The following is a 22773-nucleotide window of genomic DNA, read 5'->3' as shown; positions in this document are numbered from 1 at the left end:
AAAAAAAAAAAAGAAAAAACTCTCCGGAACTCTGGAAATTAACCAGAGGCTTAGAAAAATCAGGGGCGTATTCCTTTGAGAAAAATGGCTGAATTTACACTCTTCTCATTTCCCCTCTTCATCTCTGTAGTAGCTTTGCAGCCCACAATAACAGTCAAAACCAAGAGTCTAGCAGTCACTGGAGGGGGAAGAATGGGTTTGTAGCTCCTTCAAAGCCCCATACCCAGAGAACTGTCATTATTTGACCTGTTAATATTTCCCTGAATGTCCCCACCAGCAAGGCTTTTCTTCAGTGTCATTTGTGAGAAAATAAACCAGAGACAATTGTTTGACGCTGTGGCTGCCAGAGGCAGTGGATATAATTGGGCAAAAAATAGACTAACCAAAAAACTTAAATAGAAAAATTAGAGAATGAGATATTTATTAGGAGGCCTTGAAAAAAAAACAAAATATCTCTGGAATCTAGAAGGACACACACAACTGTAGGGATACTTTCATGCGCAAGGCTGCGTTCATGCTCCTAAGGTCCTAAGCTTCACTTCAGGCTGACATTGAGGCTCTGTGCAAGCAAAATATGAGGTAAAGGCAGAGTTTTTATCAGGCAGTTGCTGCCTAGCTGAACACTGAAGCTTTGTGCTAACATGCACACAAAGCCCCTCCCTGGGGAAAGACTGAAATGCTAATTGGTTCTAGGCATTTAAAGAAATCTTCATCCAATCATAAGATGTTCATTAAGCTAACAGAGCAGAAATTTTAGTGGCCACATACAACAACAACAAAAATACAGACCTTATAGAACTGGTTCAGAAAAGTCCTAAATAAACCAGCCAGCAAACAACAATAACAGACAGTAAAGCAACAACAAACCCTGGGGAGAGGGAAAAATCTGATTTCCAGAGTTGATACATCATATTATCTAAAATGCCCAGTTTTCTACAAAAATTATGAAACATGTAAAGAAAAAGAAAGTATGGCTCATAATGGGGGAAAAAGCAGTCAGTAGGAATACCTCTGAGGAAGCCTAACCTTTGGACTTACTAGACAAAGACTTTAAATCAGCTATTGTGAATATGTACAAAGCATTAAATAAAGCCATGTTTAAAGATTGAAAGGAGAGTATAACAATGAGAAAGATATATAAAGAGATACAAATTATGCAAAGGAACCAAATACAAATTGTGGATCTGAGAATTACAGTAACTGAGATGAAAAATTCACTAAAAGAGATCAATAGCAGGCAGAAGAAAGAATCAACAAACTTGGAAGATAGGTCAATTGAGATTATCCAATCTGGGAAACAGGAAGAAATGAGTGAAGAAAAATTAACAGAATATATGACCTGTAGAACACCATCAAACATACCAACATACACAGATTGAAAGTATCAGAAAGAGAGGAGAGGAAGGGACAGAAAGAGTATTTGAAGAAATAATGTTCGAAATATTCCAATTTTGATGCCAAGTATTAATTTATACATTGAAGACACTCCGTAAATTCCAAGTAGGATAAACTCAAAAAGATCTATATTTAGACACATCATAAGTTGTCAGAAAGGAAAGTCAAAGGAAGAATCTTGAAAGCAACAAAAGCAACTCATCACTTAAAAGGTATCTTCAATAAGACTAACAGTTAATATTTCATTAAAAATAGAGGTGGGGCACCTGGGTGGCTCAGGTGGACGGGCATTTGTGTTTGGCTCAGGTCATGATTCCAGAGTCCTGGGATTGAGCTCTGCAACAGGATCCTTGCTCAGTGGAGAGTCTGCTTATCCATCTGCCTCTGCCCCTACACACCTCCTTATGCTCTCCCACTCGTGCTCTCTCTCTCTAATAAAGAAATATATTCTTTAAAAAAAAAAACGACAGAAGTAAGAAGGCAGTGGTATGAAATATTCAAAGTGCTGAAAGACTACCAACCAAGAATTTTATAGCCAGCAAAGCTATTCTTTGATAATGAAGAAATTAAGACACTCTGAGACATAATATAAAACTTAAAGAATTTATCATTAGCAGACCTGCCCTATAAGAAACACTAAAGGGAGTTCTTCATGCTAAAATAAGACAGTAACTCAAGTCCACATGAAGAAATAAAGGAGGTGAATGATAATAAGGAAACAGAAATGGTAAGGATGGGAAGAGACAATACACATCAAACCCCAAGCCAGTGCCTGGGACCTAGAAAGTGCACAGTGTAATCATTGTAGCTAACATTAATTACATGGAGTTCACTGTGTACCAGGCATGGACACAAACCTAACCTCACATAATTCCACAAGGAAGGTACAATTACTGTCCCCATTTCATAGATGAAGATGAAGGAACTGAGGAACAGAGATGTTAAGGAATGATCATGGCAGTGCTGGGGCCCAGCTGGTTCCAGAGCATGTTCTCTTAACCGCTACACTTAATCTCAACCTCCTGACATTTCTGGTCAGAATCAGCTCTCACTTTTTCTTATACCGATCTCAATAGGACCCCAAGACTTTATTTTCAGTCTTCCACTTGGATATCACTACAAGACCTAGATATTTTGAACCTCATGATTATAGCATGGAGTGAATGAGCTAGGGTGATGGCAGCAGTCAGATCCGTTTTCCCACTAGCTGGAGGCAGGAATTCGATGGTCATTGGGTTGCCCGCATGTCCACCCACTTAGTGCTCATCAAGCTCAGTGAGATGTCACACCTTTCCTGTGAAGATCCAGCATCCTGAGGCATGTGCCCCCCTCCTGATCTGTGCAGAGGGCTCACAAGTCCAAGAGAGGCCTTCATTTTTCATGCTTTTTCTGTTTTGGTTCCAGGCTCTGGAAAGTGATTTTGTCAGTGCCAACCTCCACCACTGGATAGACCTCATCTTTGGGTACAAGCAGCAGGGGTCAGCTGCAGTGGAATCTGTTAATACCTTCCACCCCTACTTCTATGGTGACAAAGTGGACCTCAGCAGCATCAGTGACCCCTTGATCAGGAGCACCATCCTGGGGTTTGTCAGCAACTTTGGACAGGTGCCCAAACAGGTACAGCATCTATGTTCTGGGTCTTGCTCTCTCAAGAGTGTGTGCATTGTGAGCTTGGGAGTGACTGAAGACATTTTCTCCTGGCGAGGAACAAGAGAGGACTGGGGAGGGGAAATGGTCTTCCTACACTCCTCAACATCAGGGATTACTCCTCTGTTACCATCTGATGTTGATGAAGATGATGATGTCATTAATGATAATGGTGAAGACTACCTTCCCCTGGGGGATATGTGATGGACACTATAGTAAATCCATAGGATTTAATTGTCTATGGGTGTCTATGCCGCACAGTTGCTGTGCAGAGCCAACGAATGGAGACATCAAGTGCTCGAAAGTGACTGAAATATGACGGGCCCTCCGCAAATGTTGGTTACTAGTATGACTCCCTCATTGAATTCCCTCCTAAGCTCTGGGTATAGGGATTATTCTTTTACAAATCAGGAAGCTGAGGCTCAGGGAGGTTGAATACATAACTTGCCCACAATTATACTTCAGCAGATGCCAGAGGTAGAGCTCTACCCCCACCTGGCTGGCCCCACAGCCTCTGCCATGTCACCAGCAGTGGGAGAGTATTTAAGTTCTTCCTCCAGGGCCCCTGATGAAGTTACTGGGGTCTCATAATCGCCTTTTGCTCCACTGGCTCCATCCCACATCAGGATAATCATGTAGTGATATGAGGCTGTGTGTTCATGGGCATGTCCTGGTGAATAGTGGGCAAGAGGAGTGCTTAGTTAGCTGATCCCAGACTGGTTGGCCCTCAAACTTCAGTTCAGCATGGAAAAGTATTATTCCTAAGGATAGCCATCTGGGCTACTAGCATGGCCCCCTGGGCTGGGGCTCAGACTGGGCGGTCAAGAGCCATGGTTGGAAATGAGTGCGTAAGCCCAACCAATTCCAGGGCCATCTTGGGCAGCAGCCCTCCCCACGTGTAACCATGAGGCTTGGACAGCCTCATCTTATAGTGCAAAAAGTAACGTCTTTTCTGCCTGGTCTTGCACAGCTTGCTGCAGGTTTGCTCTGCTCCCAGGGGAGGGCAATGTGAGAAGTGTCTAAGGGTGACTTGGAGAATGAACAGTGCATCTAAAATGTGGGTTTGGCCAAGGAACACTTCGTAGGAAAGAGGGAATTTCAGGACAGAAGCTTGGGTAGCCTAATGGTTTCATTTTTTTAAATAAGTGAAATAATCCAGATAAAGCAATTAAATCAAAATAGTAGTCGCCCCCAACCAATTGTTTCCTGGGTTGTGTTATTGTCCTTGTCCAAAAGCAAAAAATATTTTCACATCCATATGCTCAGAGAGGGCACACAATTTTAGATTCTGATTTCATTTAGTGATGTAGCCTATGAGCTTTTACGAAAATATTTCTAGGTAATTATCAGAATTAGAATTCTTCTAGTGGCCCCATCTAGAGGCAAGATTGAAATACTTCAAGGACCGTGCACTTGCCATCAACAGGCTGTGCGTGCTGAGGCTGTGACAGGCCTCTGGCCTGTGGTGCTTTAGTTATTCTGCTTGCCAGGAGGGACGTTCTTTATTTAATGCTCAGTTAAAAGTCCCCGTTCTGATTTCTGTTTGCGTTGATCACTCACCCAGCTTTACTAGGTAGACCAGTATCTGATCGAGGCCTGTCACTGAGCCCAGGCTGCTGTGAGAAGCCCCCTCCCCCACCCCAGCTGCTTGCTGAGCCTCGCCTCTGCCCCTGTGCCCAGCGGGGGCCAGCTCCCACCCCTCCGTTGTGGCACCCAGTGGATGTTTCCATCGAGGAGCAGAAGCGTGGGCCCGATAACTGGAAAACACGGCCTCGTTGGGGAGGGGAATATGGCTAGGTGGTCTCGGCTGTCCGCTGTGGCAGCAGCAAGATTCTGCCGGCAGCGTGGCCTTGTACTTCACGTGTTGCCTGGTTATGAAAAAGTTTGGCATTAGGGACAATTTGACAGCAGAGATCTAAGAAAAAAGAAAATTAAAAAAGGCCACTAATGGGGGTTGCCTGTGCTCTTTGGAATGTTTGAATGGATGCTATTAGAGAATTCTGTGTTGCTGCCCAGATGGGTGCTCCGGCAGAGAGTTTGTAAGGGAAAGGAGAAAAAAAAAATGAGAAATAGCTCAAGCAAATGAAGAGAGACATGTGATCTAGAGAGGAAAGGGGGTCATTCTGAGCCCATGATAGGAGAGGCAGCTCTGCCGGGGACCAGGGCTCCTCAGGGAGGTCATCCTGCAACCAGGCAGCATGGGAAAAATGACAGTTGGCAGCCAGGAGGGCTCTTTCTGCTAGTCCAACACTAGGAGCTGGAGAAAGGAGCTGCCCCTCTCTGAGCCCCAAGCCTCTCACCTGCACCCTCTGAGGGCTAATCCAGAGAGTTCTGTTCACGCTCATCTCAGTCAGGAGCAAGCCCAGTGCAGGCAGCACTCAGAGCAGAGCGCGACTTACATGAGGCCACTGCCGCTGCCGCCTCTGGCCATCTGTCCCTAATGACTTGTGTGGTCTGTGTCTGTCCCCTGTCTCTCCAGCTCTTTACAAAACCCCACCCAGCCAGGACCGCTGCGGGCAAGCCTTCACCTGGAAAGGATGCCGCCCTGCCTGGGAGCCTGCCCAGCCACCCGCAGCCCTTCTTCTACAATCTGCAGGCACTGAAGCCCTCCCAGGTCACAGTCAAAGGTGACTACCTGGTCTTGCTTTGTTTGGCGCCCTGCCCCAGATTGTGCCTTCAGTGACTGTTGTTCCTTTGGAGGTTCAGGGGCACAGACCCTTCAGGATCTTGGGTCTGACTTGAGATGGCTGCGTCTCTAGTCACAAAAGGGATCTGGGGAGGTCTGCTCCGGAAATGTCCAGAACCACCTCTGTTAAATCCTGACAGACTCACCTATCTGTCTGTCTAAGACACACATTCCTCTCTTTCATGTATGTGAGCGTGTGCGTGCACACACGTGTGCGCACACACACACCTCTTTCTCCCTCTCTCTCTCTTTCTTGTTGGACATACACTTCTCCTCACATCCAAAGTCAAGTGAGGAAGTCCCAGATTCCCCGAGGGAGGGTTGCAGCCTCTGCTCCTTGGTACTCATGGTCACAGTTGCTCCCGAGTCCCCGGGTGGGCCTGCAGCCCTTAGGCAGGATCATCTGTCCTGGACAGATGGCCCAGTGGGAGTTCCAGCCCGGCTGCTTCCTAGAGACACGGTGTGTGTGAGGTCTGATGTCTGCGCCACCTGTGGGCTGCTCGGCTTTGGGGAACTCGCACTACATGGGGCAACATTCTGGACTTGTATAAGGACTATAAGGTTGGGTTTGTTGGGGTTTTGTGATGTGTCTTTTCTTCCCCTTTAAATCTAAGAACAGGGCCTTTGGCGCACCCCGCCCCGCTAGATAAGGTGCCTGGGAGGGGCAGGAAAGGCAGAGCCCCCAAGGCTCCTATGGCTTTGTGCCATCACCCAGACAGCCTCAGCCACTGCTCCCCTGGCATCAGCCCTTAGAGACACTGAAGACCTGCATGGCCACATGCGAGCTTCATGTATATGTGAAAGCAGGGGACAAACTGAGGCCCAGGGCACCCAGCTTGGGACCAGGGTCTAACACGAGTGAGGCCCTCGAGTGACGTGCCCTGGCGAGCCAGCGGCGCCTGCCCAGGCTGATGCTTTGCCAAGTCTGTGTCACCTGCCACGGCACCTCTCTGGGCCCAGTGATAGCGGGTCTTGACCTTTGGTGTGTAAGCTCCACCATACTAACTGGGGAGTAGATATGTACCTTTTCTCTCTAGGCTCTGAATCCCCCAAAGGAGCCATTGGCCACATCGTCCCGACCGAGAAGAGCATCCTGGCCGTGGAGAGGAACAAGGTGCTGCTGCCTCCTCTTGGGAACAGGACCTTCAGCTGGGGCTTTGATGACTTCAGCTGCTGCCTGGGGAACTACGGCTCTGACAAGGTGGGTGGGCATGGGGCACGGGCGCAGGCTCAGGGTCTCGGCCTCAGGCTCAGGGTCTCAGCCTCCATCTGCCGGGGCAGAGGCAGTCAGGAGACAGGCTGGCCCAAAGCAGGCACAGCTGCCCACACCCCACCACCTCCATGTGGCTGTGCCCCTTGCCTGGGAGGGGCCTGGGAGGCCTGGGTTCCAAGGAGTGGAGCTTGCAAGTTCTCAGTGCACACTGTCACCTCAGAGCAGTCTCTGTCACCACCTGGTCACTCGGCTGCATGAAGGCCACTCAGACTTTTACTCAGCCTGGGTGGGAAGTCAGGGTTCCTCTGGCCCCAGTCATGGCTCCAAGTCAAAGGACAGTCACTGGGCATTCAGCTGGTACCAGAAGCCAACTATCTGGCTAGTCTTCCTCCACCCTTACCTCGGCTCATCCAGCGAGCTCACTTCTTGCTGTGGCCCTGGCAGCCTCCCAGGCTCCTTGCCTCCCCACTCTTCCTTCCCACCCTAATTCCCACCCACCGGTCACATGCATGAACTCCCTGCCCAACAAGCCCTCTCTCCCCACCCTCAGCCTTCCCTACCACTTCATGAGGCAGCCAGAAACCAGTCCCAGATGTCAGTCCCTCCTGAAAGCTGTCTCTGACCACCTCAGGCTGTCGTTGGCCTTCCCACTCCCTAGAGTATGAGCTCCCTGGGGACAGGCTTGAACTGCCTGGATTTTGTCACCAGAGCCAGCCTCCCGAACAAGTGACATGCCCCCCAGTTCCCGTGGCACACAGGGCAGCAGTATCCAGACCTGCCTTTTTCTCTCTGTCACCCTATCCCGGCTCCCAGCCCTGTGCTGGCTGGGGTAACAGTGTTCATCCCACTTATATCTTCTAGATCCTAATGACGTTCGAGAACCTGGCTGCCTGGGGCCGCTGTCTGTGTACCGTGTGCCCAGCCCCCACCACGATCATCACCTCTGGGGCCAGCGCTGTGGTGTGTGTGTGGGAGCTCAGCATAGCCAAAGGCCGCCCAAGAAGCCTGCACCTCAGGAAGGTATGGTGCCTCAGGTGGGGATGGTGCTGGGGTGCCGGGGGCAAGTGCATGGTCTGGTGTGGCCCAACTTCCTGAGCACTGAGAGCCCCGCCTCGCTCAGGAGCAGAGAACACAGTGAGGCCCTGTGGGGTGCCACACAGCTCTGTGCCATGAGAGGGCCACGGTTTCATGCCCATGGGGGATTTGACAAGCCCTCAGGGCAGGTGCCCCCCATGGAGACCCACGCCTCTGGGAGAGATGCCACTTGCGTGCGCCGCAGAGCCAGCGAAACCAGATTCCTTGCACTAGAGAACATTTTTGACCATGTGCCAGGGACATGCTTATGCCCACAGCCTCGTTTTGCCTTCTCAATAGCCCTGTAAAATAGGTACTATTATCATCCAGACTTCACCGCTGAAAAAAAAAAGCAGGTGCAAGGAAGTTAAGGGACTTGTCCCAGAGGCAGGAATGGAGAGGCTGTTTCAGAACAGAAGTGGTTGTGCAGGAAGAGAGCAGAAGCAGGGGACAGTGGACTCCTTCTGGTCCTGCTTCTGGAACGACCGCTGCTCTAATAACAAGCCGAGTGTCCTTACTGTTTACTTAACGACCCCATACGTTCATCTTACTCCTGTAAAGCACACACAGTTATGCTCACTTTCTCAGGAGGACACTGAAGCTCAGAGAGAGAGAGTTTGTTCTTTAATCTCCGTCAATCTAACTTGAAACCCACGCTTCCTGCCTGTGCACCCTTGAACTTGACTGAGAGTACCACTAGGTATCCTCAACTCTAAAGGGCAACTTATGTTTCTATCTGTCTTGTAGTTAGCCATAGAGACCCTAGATAATGAGAAACCCAAAAGAATCATACAAAACTCACCATGGGCCAAATTTCCTAAACTAAACATGTTTCACAGGAACTGATCTTGGGTTCCTCTGGATGCTTTTGAAGCCCCGCCCAGCACATGGCTGGTGCACAATGGGCTCTCAGTGAATGTGAAGAGAAGGAAGTCAGTGTTGAGGGGGCTGATGAACCCTGCAGGAGCAGGGGCACCTGCTAGGGGGGTTGGGGGAGCAGCAGTATGGGCCAAGTGCAGGCTGCCTTCACCAGACTCTCCAAAGTGGTCCTCCAAAACCAACCTCAGAGCACCCTGCCTTTTCACGTTTTCATAGCATTTTGGGTTTCCCAGCTCTTTCCATGAATTGCAGTTAGGGGGCTGGGTTCTAATTCCAGATCTGAATAAAGAGCCCGTGCATTCCTCTGCGGAGCATTCCCCTGTCCAAGTCACCACTGTGGGGACAGCCAGAGATCCAGCCTGAGGGAGAACTGGTCATGGGGAGGTGGGGAAGGGGCCTCCCCCCGCTGCTCCGAGGTCCCTTTTAGAAATGAAGATGAACTGTAAAAGCCCCGGTACCGACAGCATAAAAATGTCAGTCATCATCCTCTCCTAGTTAATAAATCAAGAGGGAAAGGGATGGGGAATCCCACCCGCTCTTATCTCCTAGGTGAAATAGAACACTTTCTCATTTACCTATAGGGGCTGACATGACTTTGGGGATCCCCCAGCCTCCCAACTGCTCAGTGAGGGGATCTGTCCCTGACTTGTTGACAAAACCATCATTAAATAGTTTCATAAACTAAAAAAAAAAAAAAAAAAAAAAAAAAATAGTTTCATAAACTTTTTTAAGTGTTTTTTAAAGATTCTACAACATTAAAGACAAATTTCAAATTCACTTCAAAGTTGAGCAGTTCTCTCTAATCCCTATAAAAGTTTTCATTGTTGCTCCTGCCCTCCCCAGATATACATATTTATACTATTCTGATCTTTGTGCAGATATGTTTATTCCATTTTCGCCCAGCCTATCCAATTGGTTCTGCTTTTCCACAGTCTCTATAATTTACATTTCAATTGTTCCATATTATTCCATTTCCATAAAATTACATCTCAGTTGTTTTGTTATGTCTAGCGCACCACAGTTTAATAAACCATTTCTTCTAAAACTAGACAATTACATTACTCCCACATTTTAACTATTTTAAATAGTGCTGCGGAAAACAACTTATATAGATTGCTGTTTGCTTCTGATTAATTGTTTCCTTAAAATAAATTTCAAGAAGTAGAATTACCAAGCAGGGACATAGTGCTTTATCTCCAGTGGTCCCATAGCTTTTCGGTGCCACCGATGACTCCGCGTCTTGCCACAGGTGTCCAGCATGAGCAATTATTTCTCAAGGCTTTTATTTTACTTATTTTGTGCTACTTTAGTTAGGTATGATGGTATTGTGCGGTTATTTTAATTGGCCGTGGAGACAGGTACAGCGGTAGTGCCCTCCCCACCCCCCGCCTTTATTCTGGTTTCACTTCCTGTGGTCTCTGTTACCTGCCGGTCAGCTGTGACCTGGAAGCAGATACTCCTCCTTCTGACTCATTGTCAGGAGGTTAGTAGTAGGGTAACACCGTGTCATGGTGCCTATGTCATTCCCCTCGTGTCATCTTATCAACTCACATCATCACAGGAAGGGGGAGTACAGGGTCTGATAAGATTTTTCGAGAGAGAGAGGCCACATTTGCATAACTTTTATTACAGTATGTTGTTGTAACTATCCGATTTTATTATTAGTTATTGCTCTTCATCTGTTACTGTGCCCAATCCATAAGTTAAATTTTTTCATAGGTATGTATGTATAGGAAAACAAAAACACAGCAGACATAGCGTTCAGTACTATCCAGTTTCAGGCATCTCCTGAGGGTCTTGGAGCCTATCCCCCATGGATAAGGGGGACTACTGTTTCCTGAGAAAACAAAAGAGCCAGTAGAGGACACATTTAAATCTGCTGTCCTCTTCGCTGATTTCCCCAGCCTTTCCCAACAGGGGTGGCTGAGTGCCTGACGGTGGGAGACAGTAAGCCTGACGTGGGTGGGCCGTGTCTGCACGCAGGCTGGTCCTCCTCACTCTCCGGTGCCTCCCCTCAGAAAGCAGCAGACTTGGCTCCATTAATGGACAGCACGCACGTGGGCCCTTGGGCTCAGAGCTTCTCCTTCTGAATCCCCTGCCCTGACTCCAGAATCCCCCGGCTTACAAGCTTTGGAGTCAGCATGTCCCCTGCGGTCAGAACTTAGTCATCAGAGCTCCGGGCAAAGCCTCTGCTTTTCTCTTCATTTAGACAGCTTCCCGTTTCCTAAGATGACCCCTTCCCTCTTCTGTGGGTCACGACCAGAATCTTGCCAGCACCAGCTGCTTAGTGCCACATTAGGACCTATTAGAAACAAACAGGGATCCTTGGCAGAACTTTTAATTGCAGTGACCAGGCAAAGTGACAGCTTTGAATAATGAAGCTCAGCCTCATTGACCCAAATGAGCGAGCAGTCATCTGTCCTGAGGGCGGAGGTTTACCGCTAGGTAAGCCAGGGTAATCACCTTTCAGAATGCCACCTCTGCACTTCTCTGGCTGATTCCAGAGGACGGCAGCACAGGAGCACGCGGGAGCTCTCAGATCAGGCTTACCTGGCAGCTTCTGGGACGGTTGTGATGGAAACCACACTGTTGCCAGCAGCAGTGGGCCTGGGGGTGTCGGGTCACCCCAGCCCCTCTGCCACGCATCCCCGGGGAGCAAAGGCTCTGGCCTTATCTGGATACGTGAGCATCTATGAGCCAGGCCAGAAGCAGCACAGGCCAACCTGAGGGCCAGGACCAAGTTGCCAAGTGGCCTGACGGGCCATGAACCTAGACCCATCTCACGTGAAAAGTCACGTGTTTTTTCACTATGACCTGACTTCCCTGCCTTCTTCCCATTTTAGCGGGCAGACGCATATTTGTTTCTGAGGCTCCCTTGGTGTGATGCTCAAACTTGAGCATGCAAGAACATTTCCCGGAGGACTTGTGAGAACCCGTGTTTTGGGACCCCAACCCCAGAGTTTCTGATTCAGTAGGTCTTAGATAGGACCCAAGAATTTGCATTTCTAGCATGTTCCTAGGTGACGCTTATGCACCTGTTTGGAAGGCCACACTTTGCAAATCACTGTCCTTGCATATGACTGACCAGATGCAAGACAAGTGCAGGTGAGCACACAGCAAGAGGGTGCTACTGGCCTGTGTTTCGCTTATGACAAAAGGACTGCAGATCCTGACTGGGCCTCAGCTCCCAGAGATGAATGGGACTGAGCTGAGAGGCCAGCATAGACACACGCACATGCACACGCACACACGCAGGAGCACACAAACCACAGACCTTGGAATCACAGAATCACCCTGAATCTCTGTTTCCTCCTCTGGGACCCAACAGTGAAAGGGAGGGCTGGATATCTCCCCAAGTAGCTGGATTGAAGGTCCCTCTCATAACCTCTGGGTCTGCCTCTTGTCTCCAGGCCTTGTATGGACACACCCAGGCTGTCACATGCCTGGCAGCGTCGGTCACCTTCAGCCTCCTGGTCAGTGGCTCCCAAGACTGCACCTGCATCCTATGGGACCTGGACCACCTCACCCACGTGGCCCGACTGCCCACCCACCGAGAGGGCATCTCTGCTCTCGCCATCAGTGATGTCTCGGTACGGCCCTGCCTTCTCGATATCCGGGAGCCTGCTTCGCAGCATGGTGTAGTGCCCCAAGAGAAAACCCGGGGACAAAGAGAGGCTGACCCCCCAAGAATGTGAAGAGGCTCCCGGATGTGTGGCATGTTCTTTACTCAGGCAAAGTGGAGCCCTCAACATGTGCAGCATCTCGGGCTAGATTTTTTTTTCCTTTTTTATTTTTCTCCCTCAGGGTGGTGGGCGTTGTAGGGGTGGTGGGGGTGGTGGGAAGTGTCTGTTCTGGCACAGGCATGAAGTTGGCTTTGGTAAGAGATCTGCTCGGCTTGACTAATTCAGCTCAGTGACTGCAAACCAGTGTTAATTCAGCAGGTGCTTCTGGTCTCCATAGCAGGAAGTGCTTCTGCTTTGTTCCTCCGTGCTGGCTGCCATAGATGAGCCAGTCAGGAACATGTGTGTGTGTGAGACAGAGACAGACAGAAGAGAGAGAGAGAGAGAAATATTTATCTAAACCTCAGTGTGGAGTTTCTCACAGGCTGGTATCCCCATTTTAGGGCATGGGGTTCCCTGAGGATTCAAAGCCTCTGCATCTACTCACAGAAACACCCAGATCAGTGCATGGGCGGAATGAGCGAGGGGATAATAGAAAGAGGGGAGATGATCAAGAAGGCTCCTGGTACCAGTTTTAGTCAAAAGTGGTCTCCACATAGGCCTGATCCAGGATGAATGTTGCATGGGCAGATAGAGGGTGGATGGATGGATGGATGGATGGATGGATGGATGGATGGATGAATAGGTATGTGAGTGGATGGATATTGGGTGAATTAGTGGGCAGATATGTAGATGGGCAGATAGAGTGGGTGTGTGAATGGATAGATGGGTGGATAATGAGTAAATGGATGAATTGGGGGATGTATAAGGAAGGGAACCAAACCCTGATCTGAGAGAGCATAAAACCCGTAAATAATGTCTTCAGTCCTCAGAGAAGACTTAACATCAGGACAACAACTTGTTGACTTCAACTTGTCCTGCTGGGCCCGGTGCTGGGTACTGGACAGAGATATATCAGACATGGCCATTGGCCTCAAGCAGACTCTATATCAAAAAATTCAGGAAAGGACACGATGGACCCCAGTCCAGGGAGCTATGGAGGGGCACTGAGTTCCCTACATCCCTTTTGTGGTTAGGGAAAGGCTCAAAGGCATGGCTCCAGCTGGTTTATGAGGCTTCAGCAACAGCGACCACTACATCATTGGCTGTAACATAGACAAGGACTTAAGAAGAAAACTCTGGGTATAAACATTACAGGAGATTAAATGGGGACATTTTTCCTCAGAAATTCCCTTCAGAGGGACACTGTCCAATTTTATGATCCATACTCAATCATCCAAACCTCTTTCCTCATCCTCCACCAGGTGATATGCTGATTTTCTTCAGGGATACAGGGCTGCCCAGCCAGGTATAGGGCCCATGTCCTGAGCCAGGGGCAGTCTCCAAGCTAGGTCTTCTATGCTAGCCAGTATATGGTCAGTGAGAAGGCTGTGGGAGGAGCCCAGAGGGTGAGCCAGCCAGCTTGTGTCAGGGAAAGCAGTATCCAAACATGTGATTGCAATAGGAAAATCTCCAGGAATTTGCAGTGTGTGCAAACACAGCAGACCTAAGAGCCATCTGGGAAGAAGTGGGTGTCTTAGAAGGTCTTGGATTACATTGGTTAGTCTTCAGAAGAGAGCAGGATAACAGTGCTTCGGTGTATAAACTCTGGTGGAGCAAGGGGCAGCTGGGCAGGCAGTGACCCCAGCATGGAGTCAAGCCAACTCTCACGGTTGCAGGGCACCATTGTCTCCTGTGCGGGAGCCCACTTGTCTCTATGGAATGTCAATGGACACCCCCTGGCCAGCATCACCACTGCCTGGGGCCCTGAAGGAGCCATAACCTGCTGCTGCGTGATGGAGGGGCCAGCATGGGACACGAACCATGTCATCATCACTGGGAGTCAAGACGGCATGGTTCGGGTAGGTGTGTCTTGGGCGGAATGAAAGCATGGTACAAGAAAGTGTTTTTCTCTGTTTCGCTCACTTCCTCCAAGAGTCTAAATGTATAGGCTGCATTTGAAACCAGGAGGCATGCCAGACCAGGTCTCCGTAGCAAGTGAGGACAAGGGCAAGGCCCACTCCTAGCAAAAAGTAAATAAATAAATTCATATATATAGAATTTTATATACCCACATACTTATGTAATGAAACACTTAATATCACAAGATGTGAGAGCTGAATGGTCAAATGCACAAGAACATAGCCCAGTGCTGAAAAGAAATATTTGGGCCATCCATTCACACACTTGGCCATCCATCCACCCACTAATTCTATTCTTCACCCACTAATCCATCCAGCTGTTTATGTCTATACCTATTCATCCATCCATCCATCCACCCTTCCATCCGTCTTTTCATCTACCCATCCATTCCTCCATCTACCTATCCATCTGTCCAATAATACAACTACCGACCTCCCCAACTATTTATCTCTCTGCCATTTCTTCTTTCTTTCCTTCCTTCCTCCCTCCCTCCCCTGCCTCCATCCCTCCCTTCCTTCTTTTGTTCTTATCTCTCTATCCAATGATCTTTCCTTCTATATATACATCCATTTACCCACGAGTCCATCTATCCACCCACATGTCTGTTCATCTATGATGTATCCATCCCCTAATTCTAGCTCTGTGCCGAACTCTTCATACAAGCCATAGGGGACACACAAATTAATGGTAATAGGCCCTTACCTTCAAGATGCTCATATCCTAGAAGAGAAGACAAACAGAAAATACTTGTATGCAGCCCACACTATGACCAGGATAATCAAAGAGTGTCATGGATCCTCTGAGGCAGGCCACGGTGAGGGAGAGCCCCAAGAAACCAGGAAGAGAAGGAAACAGAAACACTGAGGTGTGAGGATTAGCACAGGAAGAACAAGGTAATTTTTCTGAGACTGACAGGAAAGATGAAGGAATAAATAAAGATAAGGAATAATTCAGAGGCTTCCTCAAGAAACTGTCAATTGAATTCCACAGTTTATGAAAGGAAATGTCAACTGAATGCCACAAGGTATTCAGGAAAAGGCTCATTGAACTCTACAAATGCTTATGAAAGCTTCCTGTGTGCCAGCAAGAGACAAGACTGAGGAAGGCCCCTCAAGAAGCCATGTCTGTGGGCTCGCAGGGGCTCATGTTCTCTGCAGAAAGCAGGGTCCTGGGCTAGCCAGGGGCTCATGGTCTCTGCAGAAAGCATGTCCTGGGCTAGCCAGAATATGAGGAGGCCAGCGAGGCCTGGGCTTGGTGGGGCATGATCCACACTGTGGGTCAGTCAGAGGAGCCCAGGCTGTCTGAGCAGCAGGTGCATTTCTTCCACAGGACCCCAAGTTGTGAGTGGGGGTCTTTCGTACACTCGGCCCTCATTCATCCAGGATGGTCGCAGAGCTCCTGGGATGGCCCGGGGCAGTGTTAGGCCTAGTATGGAGCTCACAGAAGCATTAGAGGAGGCTTGTCCTTATCCTTTGGCTACAGAACTTCCAGACTCAGCAAGTGAGAAGTCCTACGTGGTCAGCCTGAGGACACTCATAGGAGGGCTTGGGACCAAGAGCCAGACACAGAGGATGGGGAGGCCTAGCTGCTGAGTGGTGAGGGAGGCCTCCAGGGATGGTGGCCATGGGATGAGAGGGCATTAGCTGAGTAAAATGGCAAGAGCTTGCTGCTGAGTCTCACCCCTACAGCTGAGGTCGAGGGCAGAGGTCCTGTCACAAGAGTGCGGAGTGAACCCACCAAGTGGCAGCTGTGCTTGGCTGAAGCCTGAGTAATTTCTCCCAGAGAATACATTAGTCCTGGAGGTGAAAGGGGCCATTCTCCTGCCCTTCCCTCAGTGACTCCCTCAGAGTCCCTTGGATGAGAGGCCCACACCTGCAGACAGGATCATTTCTCCAGCCAGAAAGATGTTCTTTTTGTCTCTTTTCTGGGCAGATTTGGAGGACCGAGGACATGAAGACATCTGTTCCCGGGCTTGCAGCCCCAGAGGAGCCCTCAACTCCACCTCCAAGCCCTAGAGGTACGTGCCTGGCTGAGGGCGTGGGGCATGCTTGCCTTGCACAGTCTTCCCTGTCCTCTCTCTCCCGTCCTGTAGCGCCAGTCAGGCCTACGAGCCCAGGGAAGCCATTGAGTCTCTCTGGATGTTGCCAGGTCGGGGGGACAGAGCCATTAACTGCAAGCTGCTAGTGGGATGTGAAGCATCGTGGAGAAGTCCTGTTGCATCCTGGTCCCATCACGCAGGGACCAGTGAGCTCTGTGCTGCTCCTCAGACATGAGAACAGTGGAGACGGTGACTGTCAGGAGCCCATGAGCTTCAGAGCAGGGAGAGTAGGGGATACAACTTGCAGAGCTCGGTTGGATGTTCTCCATCTCCCCTTCAATCCCAAACTTTCCAGCCCAGGGCCTGGGTCCAAACACCTGCTTGCCTAGACAGCCAGGCTACACACAGGAGCAAGGAGGGGACAGGGATGGGCCTTGCCATATGCCTAGGGAGAGGAAGTGGTTTCATAGTGCCCTAGCGTGCCCTGTGGATCCTGGCTCAACCCACCCAACCCCATAGCAAGCCCTTCAAAGTGGGTCTTGGTGCCCTCTGCATCAATATCACCCAGAAGCCTTATTAAAAATGTAGATCTACCTTAAGCTCCAGAAAATGATAGGGGGTTGTTAGATTTCCTTATCCAACACGTCCCCAGGTAAGTGGGGTGTGCACCGAAGTAAGAGAACAACTTTTCTGGAGCCCTCTTTGGGTTGTGGCAGATGGGACTGAGGCAGGGGAATCTGCTCTCTCTCTTGCTATCACGGCCGCTTGGTACCACCACCAGCCTGGCCGCCATTACAGAACTCGGAGGGAAAGGACTGGCCAGGCTTACCATGGTGCACGCTTGCCACACATTCTCTTATTTGTCACAGCAATCATGTGAGGTCGATTTTGCTATGACACCCCTGTGTAGGATAAGGGAATTGAAGCACAGAGAGGCTTAGTAACTTGCCCAAAGTTATATGACTACTACTGTTCAGACTCAACCAACCTCAGACTAACTTCACACCGCCAGACTAACCTCGACCGCAAATCCTGCCACACATCACCATCGACAAAACCACCCCCTGACCACAGGCACAAAGGTCACCATCAAAGCCATCACCTCCTTCTCTTCTACCCCAGCTGTCCCCACGGCCCCCACCATCAGCTCCTCCAATGCAGCAAACCTTTCTCAGCTCTGTATTCATCCAAGATTTTGGTGCAGAACTGAGACATCTTTCTCGGTGTCCATGAGGAAAGGAAACATGTTACCATGAAGGGATTCTCCTGTCATCCTGAGTCCCTCTGGTTTGCTCTGCATCTCGGGACCCATGATCTTTCATGGGAGAGAATTTTCCAGAGTTCTGAAGGCTGTCTTCTGAAAAGAGTAGACATTTTCAGTTAGTTCCTTTCTAGAATGTACTCCACACCTTCTTGAGCCATTTAGTCATCCATTTATGGGTTTTTTTGTCTTCACACAAGCATACACAGACATCTGATCAGCCCTTACTAGGTCCCAGGCTCTGCACTGGGAATCCTTTCCTTCAAAGTAAGGCCATCCGGGAACACTTGTCAGTAATCTGGGCTGCCCAGACCAGCGACCTCACGAGGATCTACAACCACATTCACTTCATTGTTCCTAGTGTCTCAAGGGTCCTTTGGGACGATAAGGAATCAGCCCATCTCAGCTTAAAAAGGAAGATGAGTGGGGCTGGTGCATTTTAAGAAACTGACAGCACTTCCTTGGAGAGCAGGGGCCAAATGTCCTCCCCACGGCCACGTACGTGGAAGAGAGCTAGCACAGGATCCTTATTCTCTGCCCATGAACAAGTGCATGGTACACCTGCTTGAGGGCATGCTAGTTGAGGCTCGGGCACCACTGCACATTTCTGGAGCTATGGAGGCCCAGTGAGGAAAAGGTAGATAAATGGATGCCTGAACAGAATGCTGGGTGAATGGAAGGAGAGATGAACAAAGGGCACCTCAGAGACTTTCTACTGGTTCCTGAAGTGCCAGCATATTCATGGATGTCTACTCAGGATCAGCAGTTGTGCTGAGATTGTGCTCATTGGGAATGGGGTCCAGAGCAATGGGAAGTGAGATAAAAAGCAGGAAACAAGGCTCTGGACCTGGTTCTGTCCCCAGTAGCTTCTCTGTCCCTCAGTTCCCCCCACCCCATCAGCTGGAGACACTCCTACTCCCTAGTAGGGAGTAGAAAAATAATAGAGAATGAGAAAAATGAGAGCAGAAAAACAATAGGACATAGACAAGAATCTACCCAACAAAATGCAGGTCATCCTTGCAATTTTCACACGCTTGTAAGAGCCTTCCTGACTCGTATACCAGCTGATGACATTAGGGAGCTCACAAGAGTTTCAGGCTGCCAAGATCCACACCCTCCCCCAGCCACCCAGGCCCAGGCCCACATCTTGCCCTGCCATTTGTCCTGCCCTGCTTGAGGTCACCGCTGTCAAATAGAATTATGTGCCAGGGCTGTGATCACAGTTCAAGGGAGGATTCAGGTGAAATGACATGAGGGCACTGACACATTGTTGAAAACCAGGTGACCCACAGTATGGAGCTAGAACGTCCATATGCAGACTTACAAACGCGAGCCAGTAGATGTCTTGCTGTTCTCAAAACACTGCGTGAAACGGGTTTGCTGGAAAGTGACAGTTCTGGGTGTGACACACAGATATTTGCACACGTGTCCTATTGGTGTGGATATCGCTGTATCCCTCAGATGCCGTAAGAGGCAAGAGAGGTGATCTTTGAAGACATTAAGGATGCTGCATTTGTGTCCAGATGTAATCTAATTTCTGCCTGGGATTCATTTATTTGTCATTTGAAGCGAAGACCAACCCTGGGGAGCACAATTCATTTTAGGAATCACCCCGTAGATTTTGACTTAATCTGGTACATAAAAAGTGCTAGAGGAGGGCTTGTTGTCTGGACTTCTGCACAAACACAAAAGGTACACGCATGTCCCAGGGCCTGGGAAGAGGCCCCCTCGGCCCAGCTGGGGCAGCAGCAGCGGCGTCTTTCCACCCGGCTGCTGAGGGGCCTCGCGGGGATGGATGCAGCTGATGTCTCTCCACCTCACCCCTCCATGCTGAAGGAATTACTGTCTGTCCCCAAATGCAGTCATGAAAATGAGTGAAGTAACAATCATCGAGTTATATTTTTTGAAAAAACGTTCTCAGCATTTAATTATTGGTTGTGGCGTGAGAGGATTTAGATAAGTTGATAATGCCGACTTTATGTAATTTATTTTTACTAGGCAATTACGGGCTGCATTACATCCTGGCAGCAAGGTATTGTGGGGCATCTTATTAAGCATAAAGCCAGTAAACACTGATGAACAATTTTGCTGAACTAGGCATGCAATTTAGAAAGCAATAATACACAAATCCAATTTGGTACACAATGGATACCGCGGCCCGTCAGCACATGTAACTATCACAGGCTGCAAATTAAATTGGGACGGCCCTTTTTGCAACAGCACAGGCCAAGATTAAATATATTTTCCCCCTCAATTTAACAAGTTGCTGACCACAAATATAAATACGTGTGTATGTGTTTGTGGCCCCGCGTGTGGACGCACACGTGCCTGTGTGTGAGGCCACTCAGGGTTTCAGGCAACCCTCTTGCCATGATCCCCACAGGTCACAGGTGGGAGAAGAATCTTGCCCTGTGTCGAGAGTTGGATGTCAGCCTTGCCTTGACCGGGAAGCCCAGCAAGACCAGCCCTGCGGTGACAGCTCTGGCTGTGTCCAGGTAACCAAGGCCTGGCTTCTTCAGGCCTCCAGCAGGGGGCGCCAGAAAAGCCCCTTGGCTCTAGGCTCGGGTCCCCTGGCCCTGGGAGGTGGCCTCAGTACCGCAGGAACCTGGGAGGGCCCACAAGGCACAAGAGGCAAACGAGGTGCCCGGGTAGGGCCCTAGGACATTTTTTTAACACACACATGTTCTTGCTCTCTCTCTCTCAAATATCCGTGAACTCATAAAGAAACCATAAAGGTAAAAGTATATGGCTTTGTAGTTTCTTGCCGTAGAGGGACTTTTTTCCTGAGGCCCACTACCGATTATAACATTTGGTGTGCAGATGATCCTACCTCATCGAAAAAAGAAAATGCCCTTTGAAAGCTCCAAGCCAATGTAGAATGGCCAAGTGTCAGACACTACCCTTGATAGACATTATTTTATTCTTGCCAGTTACCCCATGGCAGTAAGGGGTGCTTACCGTCATTAATCCATCCCACACGGCAGGAAGTGTAGCCTCAGGAGGCCACGGGCCTTTGTGAGCTGCTTCCCTTCTTCCCTCACTGCCCTGGAGTGGGTGGCTCGGGGTTCATGGTGGTGGGAAGCACTCAGTTCTAGAAGCCAGACTGAAGTGAGGTGAGCCAGGGGAGACCATGGGCAAAGGGACGGAGAGTTCAGAGCCCTAACTCTTTGCTGGAAAACTTGCCATTTGTTTGTTTGGGGGGGTCCAGCTGTGTCTTCACAGGATAACAGGCACAACTGGAGATGCTGGAGAGAAAAGTCTGGGCTTCACCCTGCCTCTTGGAGCCTGGACCTCATGGAGTGTCCCCCCAAAATTACAAGGGAGGCTACAACTCGCATAGTTCAAAAGTCCCCCTCCCCCACAGTCAAAACATTCTCCTGTCCTCCCAGCGCCCCCACCCCTGCCTCAGGTGGAGGCCAGGTGCATGTCCCATGGGGTCCTGGACTGAACCCCCTGTGTCACAGTCTCCTGAGGGGTGTCTGGGATAAGTAGGACTCACAGGCTTGGCTCTAACACTCCTATCTATTCCTTCTCTTCCCAAGAAACCAGACCAAACTCCTGGTCGGCGATGAGAAGGGGAGAATATTCTGCTGGTCTGCAGAAGGGTAGGAAGAAAGAGACGGCAGAGGTCTGGCCCAGCGGCGTGTGTCCCGAGAGGCAGCAGCACCCCGCGAATGCAGGCTGATGCAGTCCCTGGGGCGCAGAGAAGTCTCCCCCGAGGAAGGGGCTGCTGGCCCTCAGAGCTGCACACCCTGAACTGCTCCACGGCCCATGGGACTTTGGCCTTGGATTGTCCAAGGACACGCTCTACAAAAAGGAGAGCGCCTGGGAGCCTGCGAGCAGTGATCTGGAAACCGTCACTCGCTCACAAGCTGCCCACGAACTCATGAGACTCACCTTTTCAAAGGGCTAATAGGGTCGCTTACTGGAAACTAATGGGAATACTGGATTGTCTTTATTTTATTAAAACAACTATTTTCCAGAAGCAAGAGGGCTCGTGAGTATAAAATCACCCCCCTTTTCCACTCAGGTGTTTGCCTCCCAGACCTAGAAAGGTAGGAAGGCCTCAGGGATGCACAGCCCGCCCTGAGTGTTTCTCAGGCCCTCCTGTCTCCCTCCGTGGAGCCTGGCTCTCTTGCAGGCTTGCCTGCCAGACAGGGGCTCACGGGGAGCGAGGGGTCATGTTCAGGAGGCCTACTTCTGTGAGATGGAGGAAAGGGTGCTTCTGAGGTCCATTGGGCCCCTCCCTGGGTGAGAAGGGCCCGTGTCTGACCCCAGGGCCAAGGATCACACTGCCTCCGGCGGCGCTCTTAGCAGACAGCCCATTTGCAATCCCCTCATCAGTCTGGGGCTGCACCGGAGGACTATAAATTGAAGAGCAGAGAGCACCACTCCCCAGGATGGCAAGAAGCAGGGTCATAAATATCAAGGCTGGGGCTGCTGTCATGTTTCAAAACACCATTCATCGCATTTTCCCAGGGCTGAAAGGTCTGCTGGCCCAAAGGCTGTCTTGGGCTCATTGACTTGACAAACATATCCTGAACGCTGCTTTTTGCTTCCCCAGATCACTGGGAAAGGAGGGGGGATGGCGTCAGGTCTTACTGTTGGAGTCTTGGGGCTAAGATGTCTGTGCAGACAAACGTGACTTGAGGGGGATCGCTGAAGAGACGGACGCCCTGTGCCCTAGGTAGGCCCCGGGCGATACTGTGGCTCTTGTAGTCGGCTCAGGCTGCCAGGATACAGTGTCGCAGGCTGGGTGGCTTAAACAGAAAGGCTTTGCACAGTTCTGGAGCCGGGAAGTTTAAGAACAGGGTGTCGGCCCGGTTGGTTTCTTCTGGGGCGTCTCTCCCCACCTTGTAGATGGCTGCCTGCGTCCTCACGTGGATCTCCTCCTGTGTCTGTGTCCTAACCTCCTCTTCTTATAAATATACCAGTCAT

General features: G+C 49.8%; 1 protein-coding gene across 1 annotated transcript in view; it reads left to right on the top strand.

Annotated features, from left to right (window-relative positions):
- The window catches only part of WDFY4 (WDFY family member 4), a 246225-nt gene extending 224403 nt beyond the window's left edge, over positions 1 to 21822 (top strand). Inside the window, exons 54-62 of the mRNA XM_080823652.1 lie at positions 2800 to 3012; positions 5522 to 5669; positions 6745 to 6929; positions 7803 to 7961; positions 12305 to 12484; positions 14293 to 14475; positions 16469 to 16553; positions 20219 to 20330; positions 21378 to 21822. Coding sequence (XP_080679778.1) covers positions 2800 to 3012; positions 5522 to 5669; positions 6745 to 6929; positions 7803 to 7961; positions 12305 to 12484; positions 14293 to 14475; positions 16469 to 16553; positions 20219 to 20330; positions 21378 to 21444 — 1332 coding nt within the window. The 3' untranslated portion in view covers positions 21445 to 21822. The remainder of the gene's footprint in view (positions 1 to 2799; positions 3013 to 5521; positions 5670 to 6744; positions 6930 to 7802; positions 7962 to 12304; positions 12485 to 14292; positions 14476 to 16468; positions 16554 to 20218; positions 20331 to 21377) is intronic.
- The last annotated feature ends 951 nt before the right edge of the window (positions 21823 to 22773 follow it).

The sequence above is a fragment of the Martes martes genome (genome assembly GCF_963455335.1).
Source record: "Martes martes genome assembly, chromosome: 14".
Classification (NCBI taxonomy): Eukaryota; Metazoa; Chordata; class Mammalia; order Carnivora; family Mustelidae; genus Martes; species Martes martes.
This window is presented reverse-complemented; position numbering and strand designations above follow the sequence as displayed.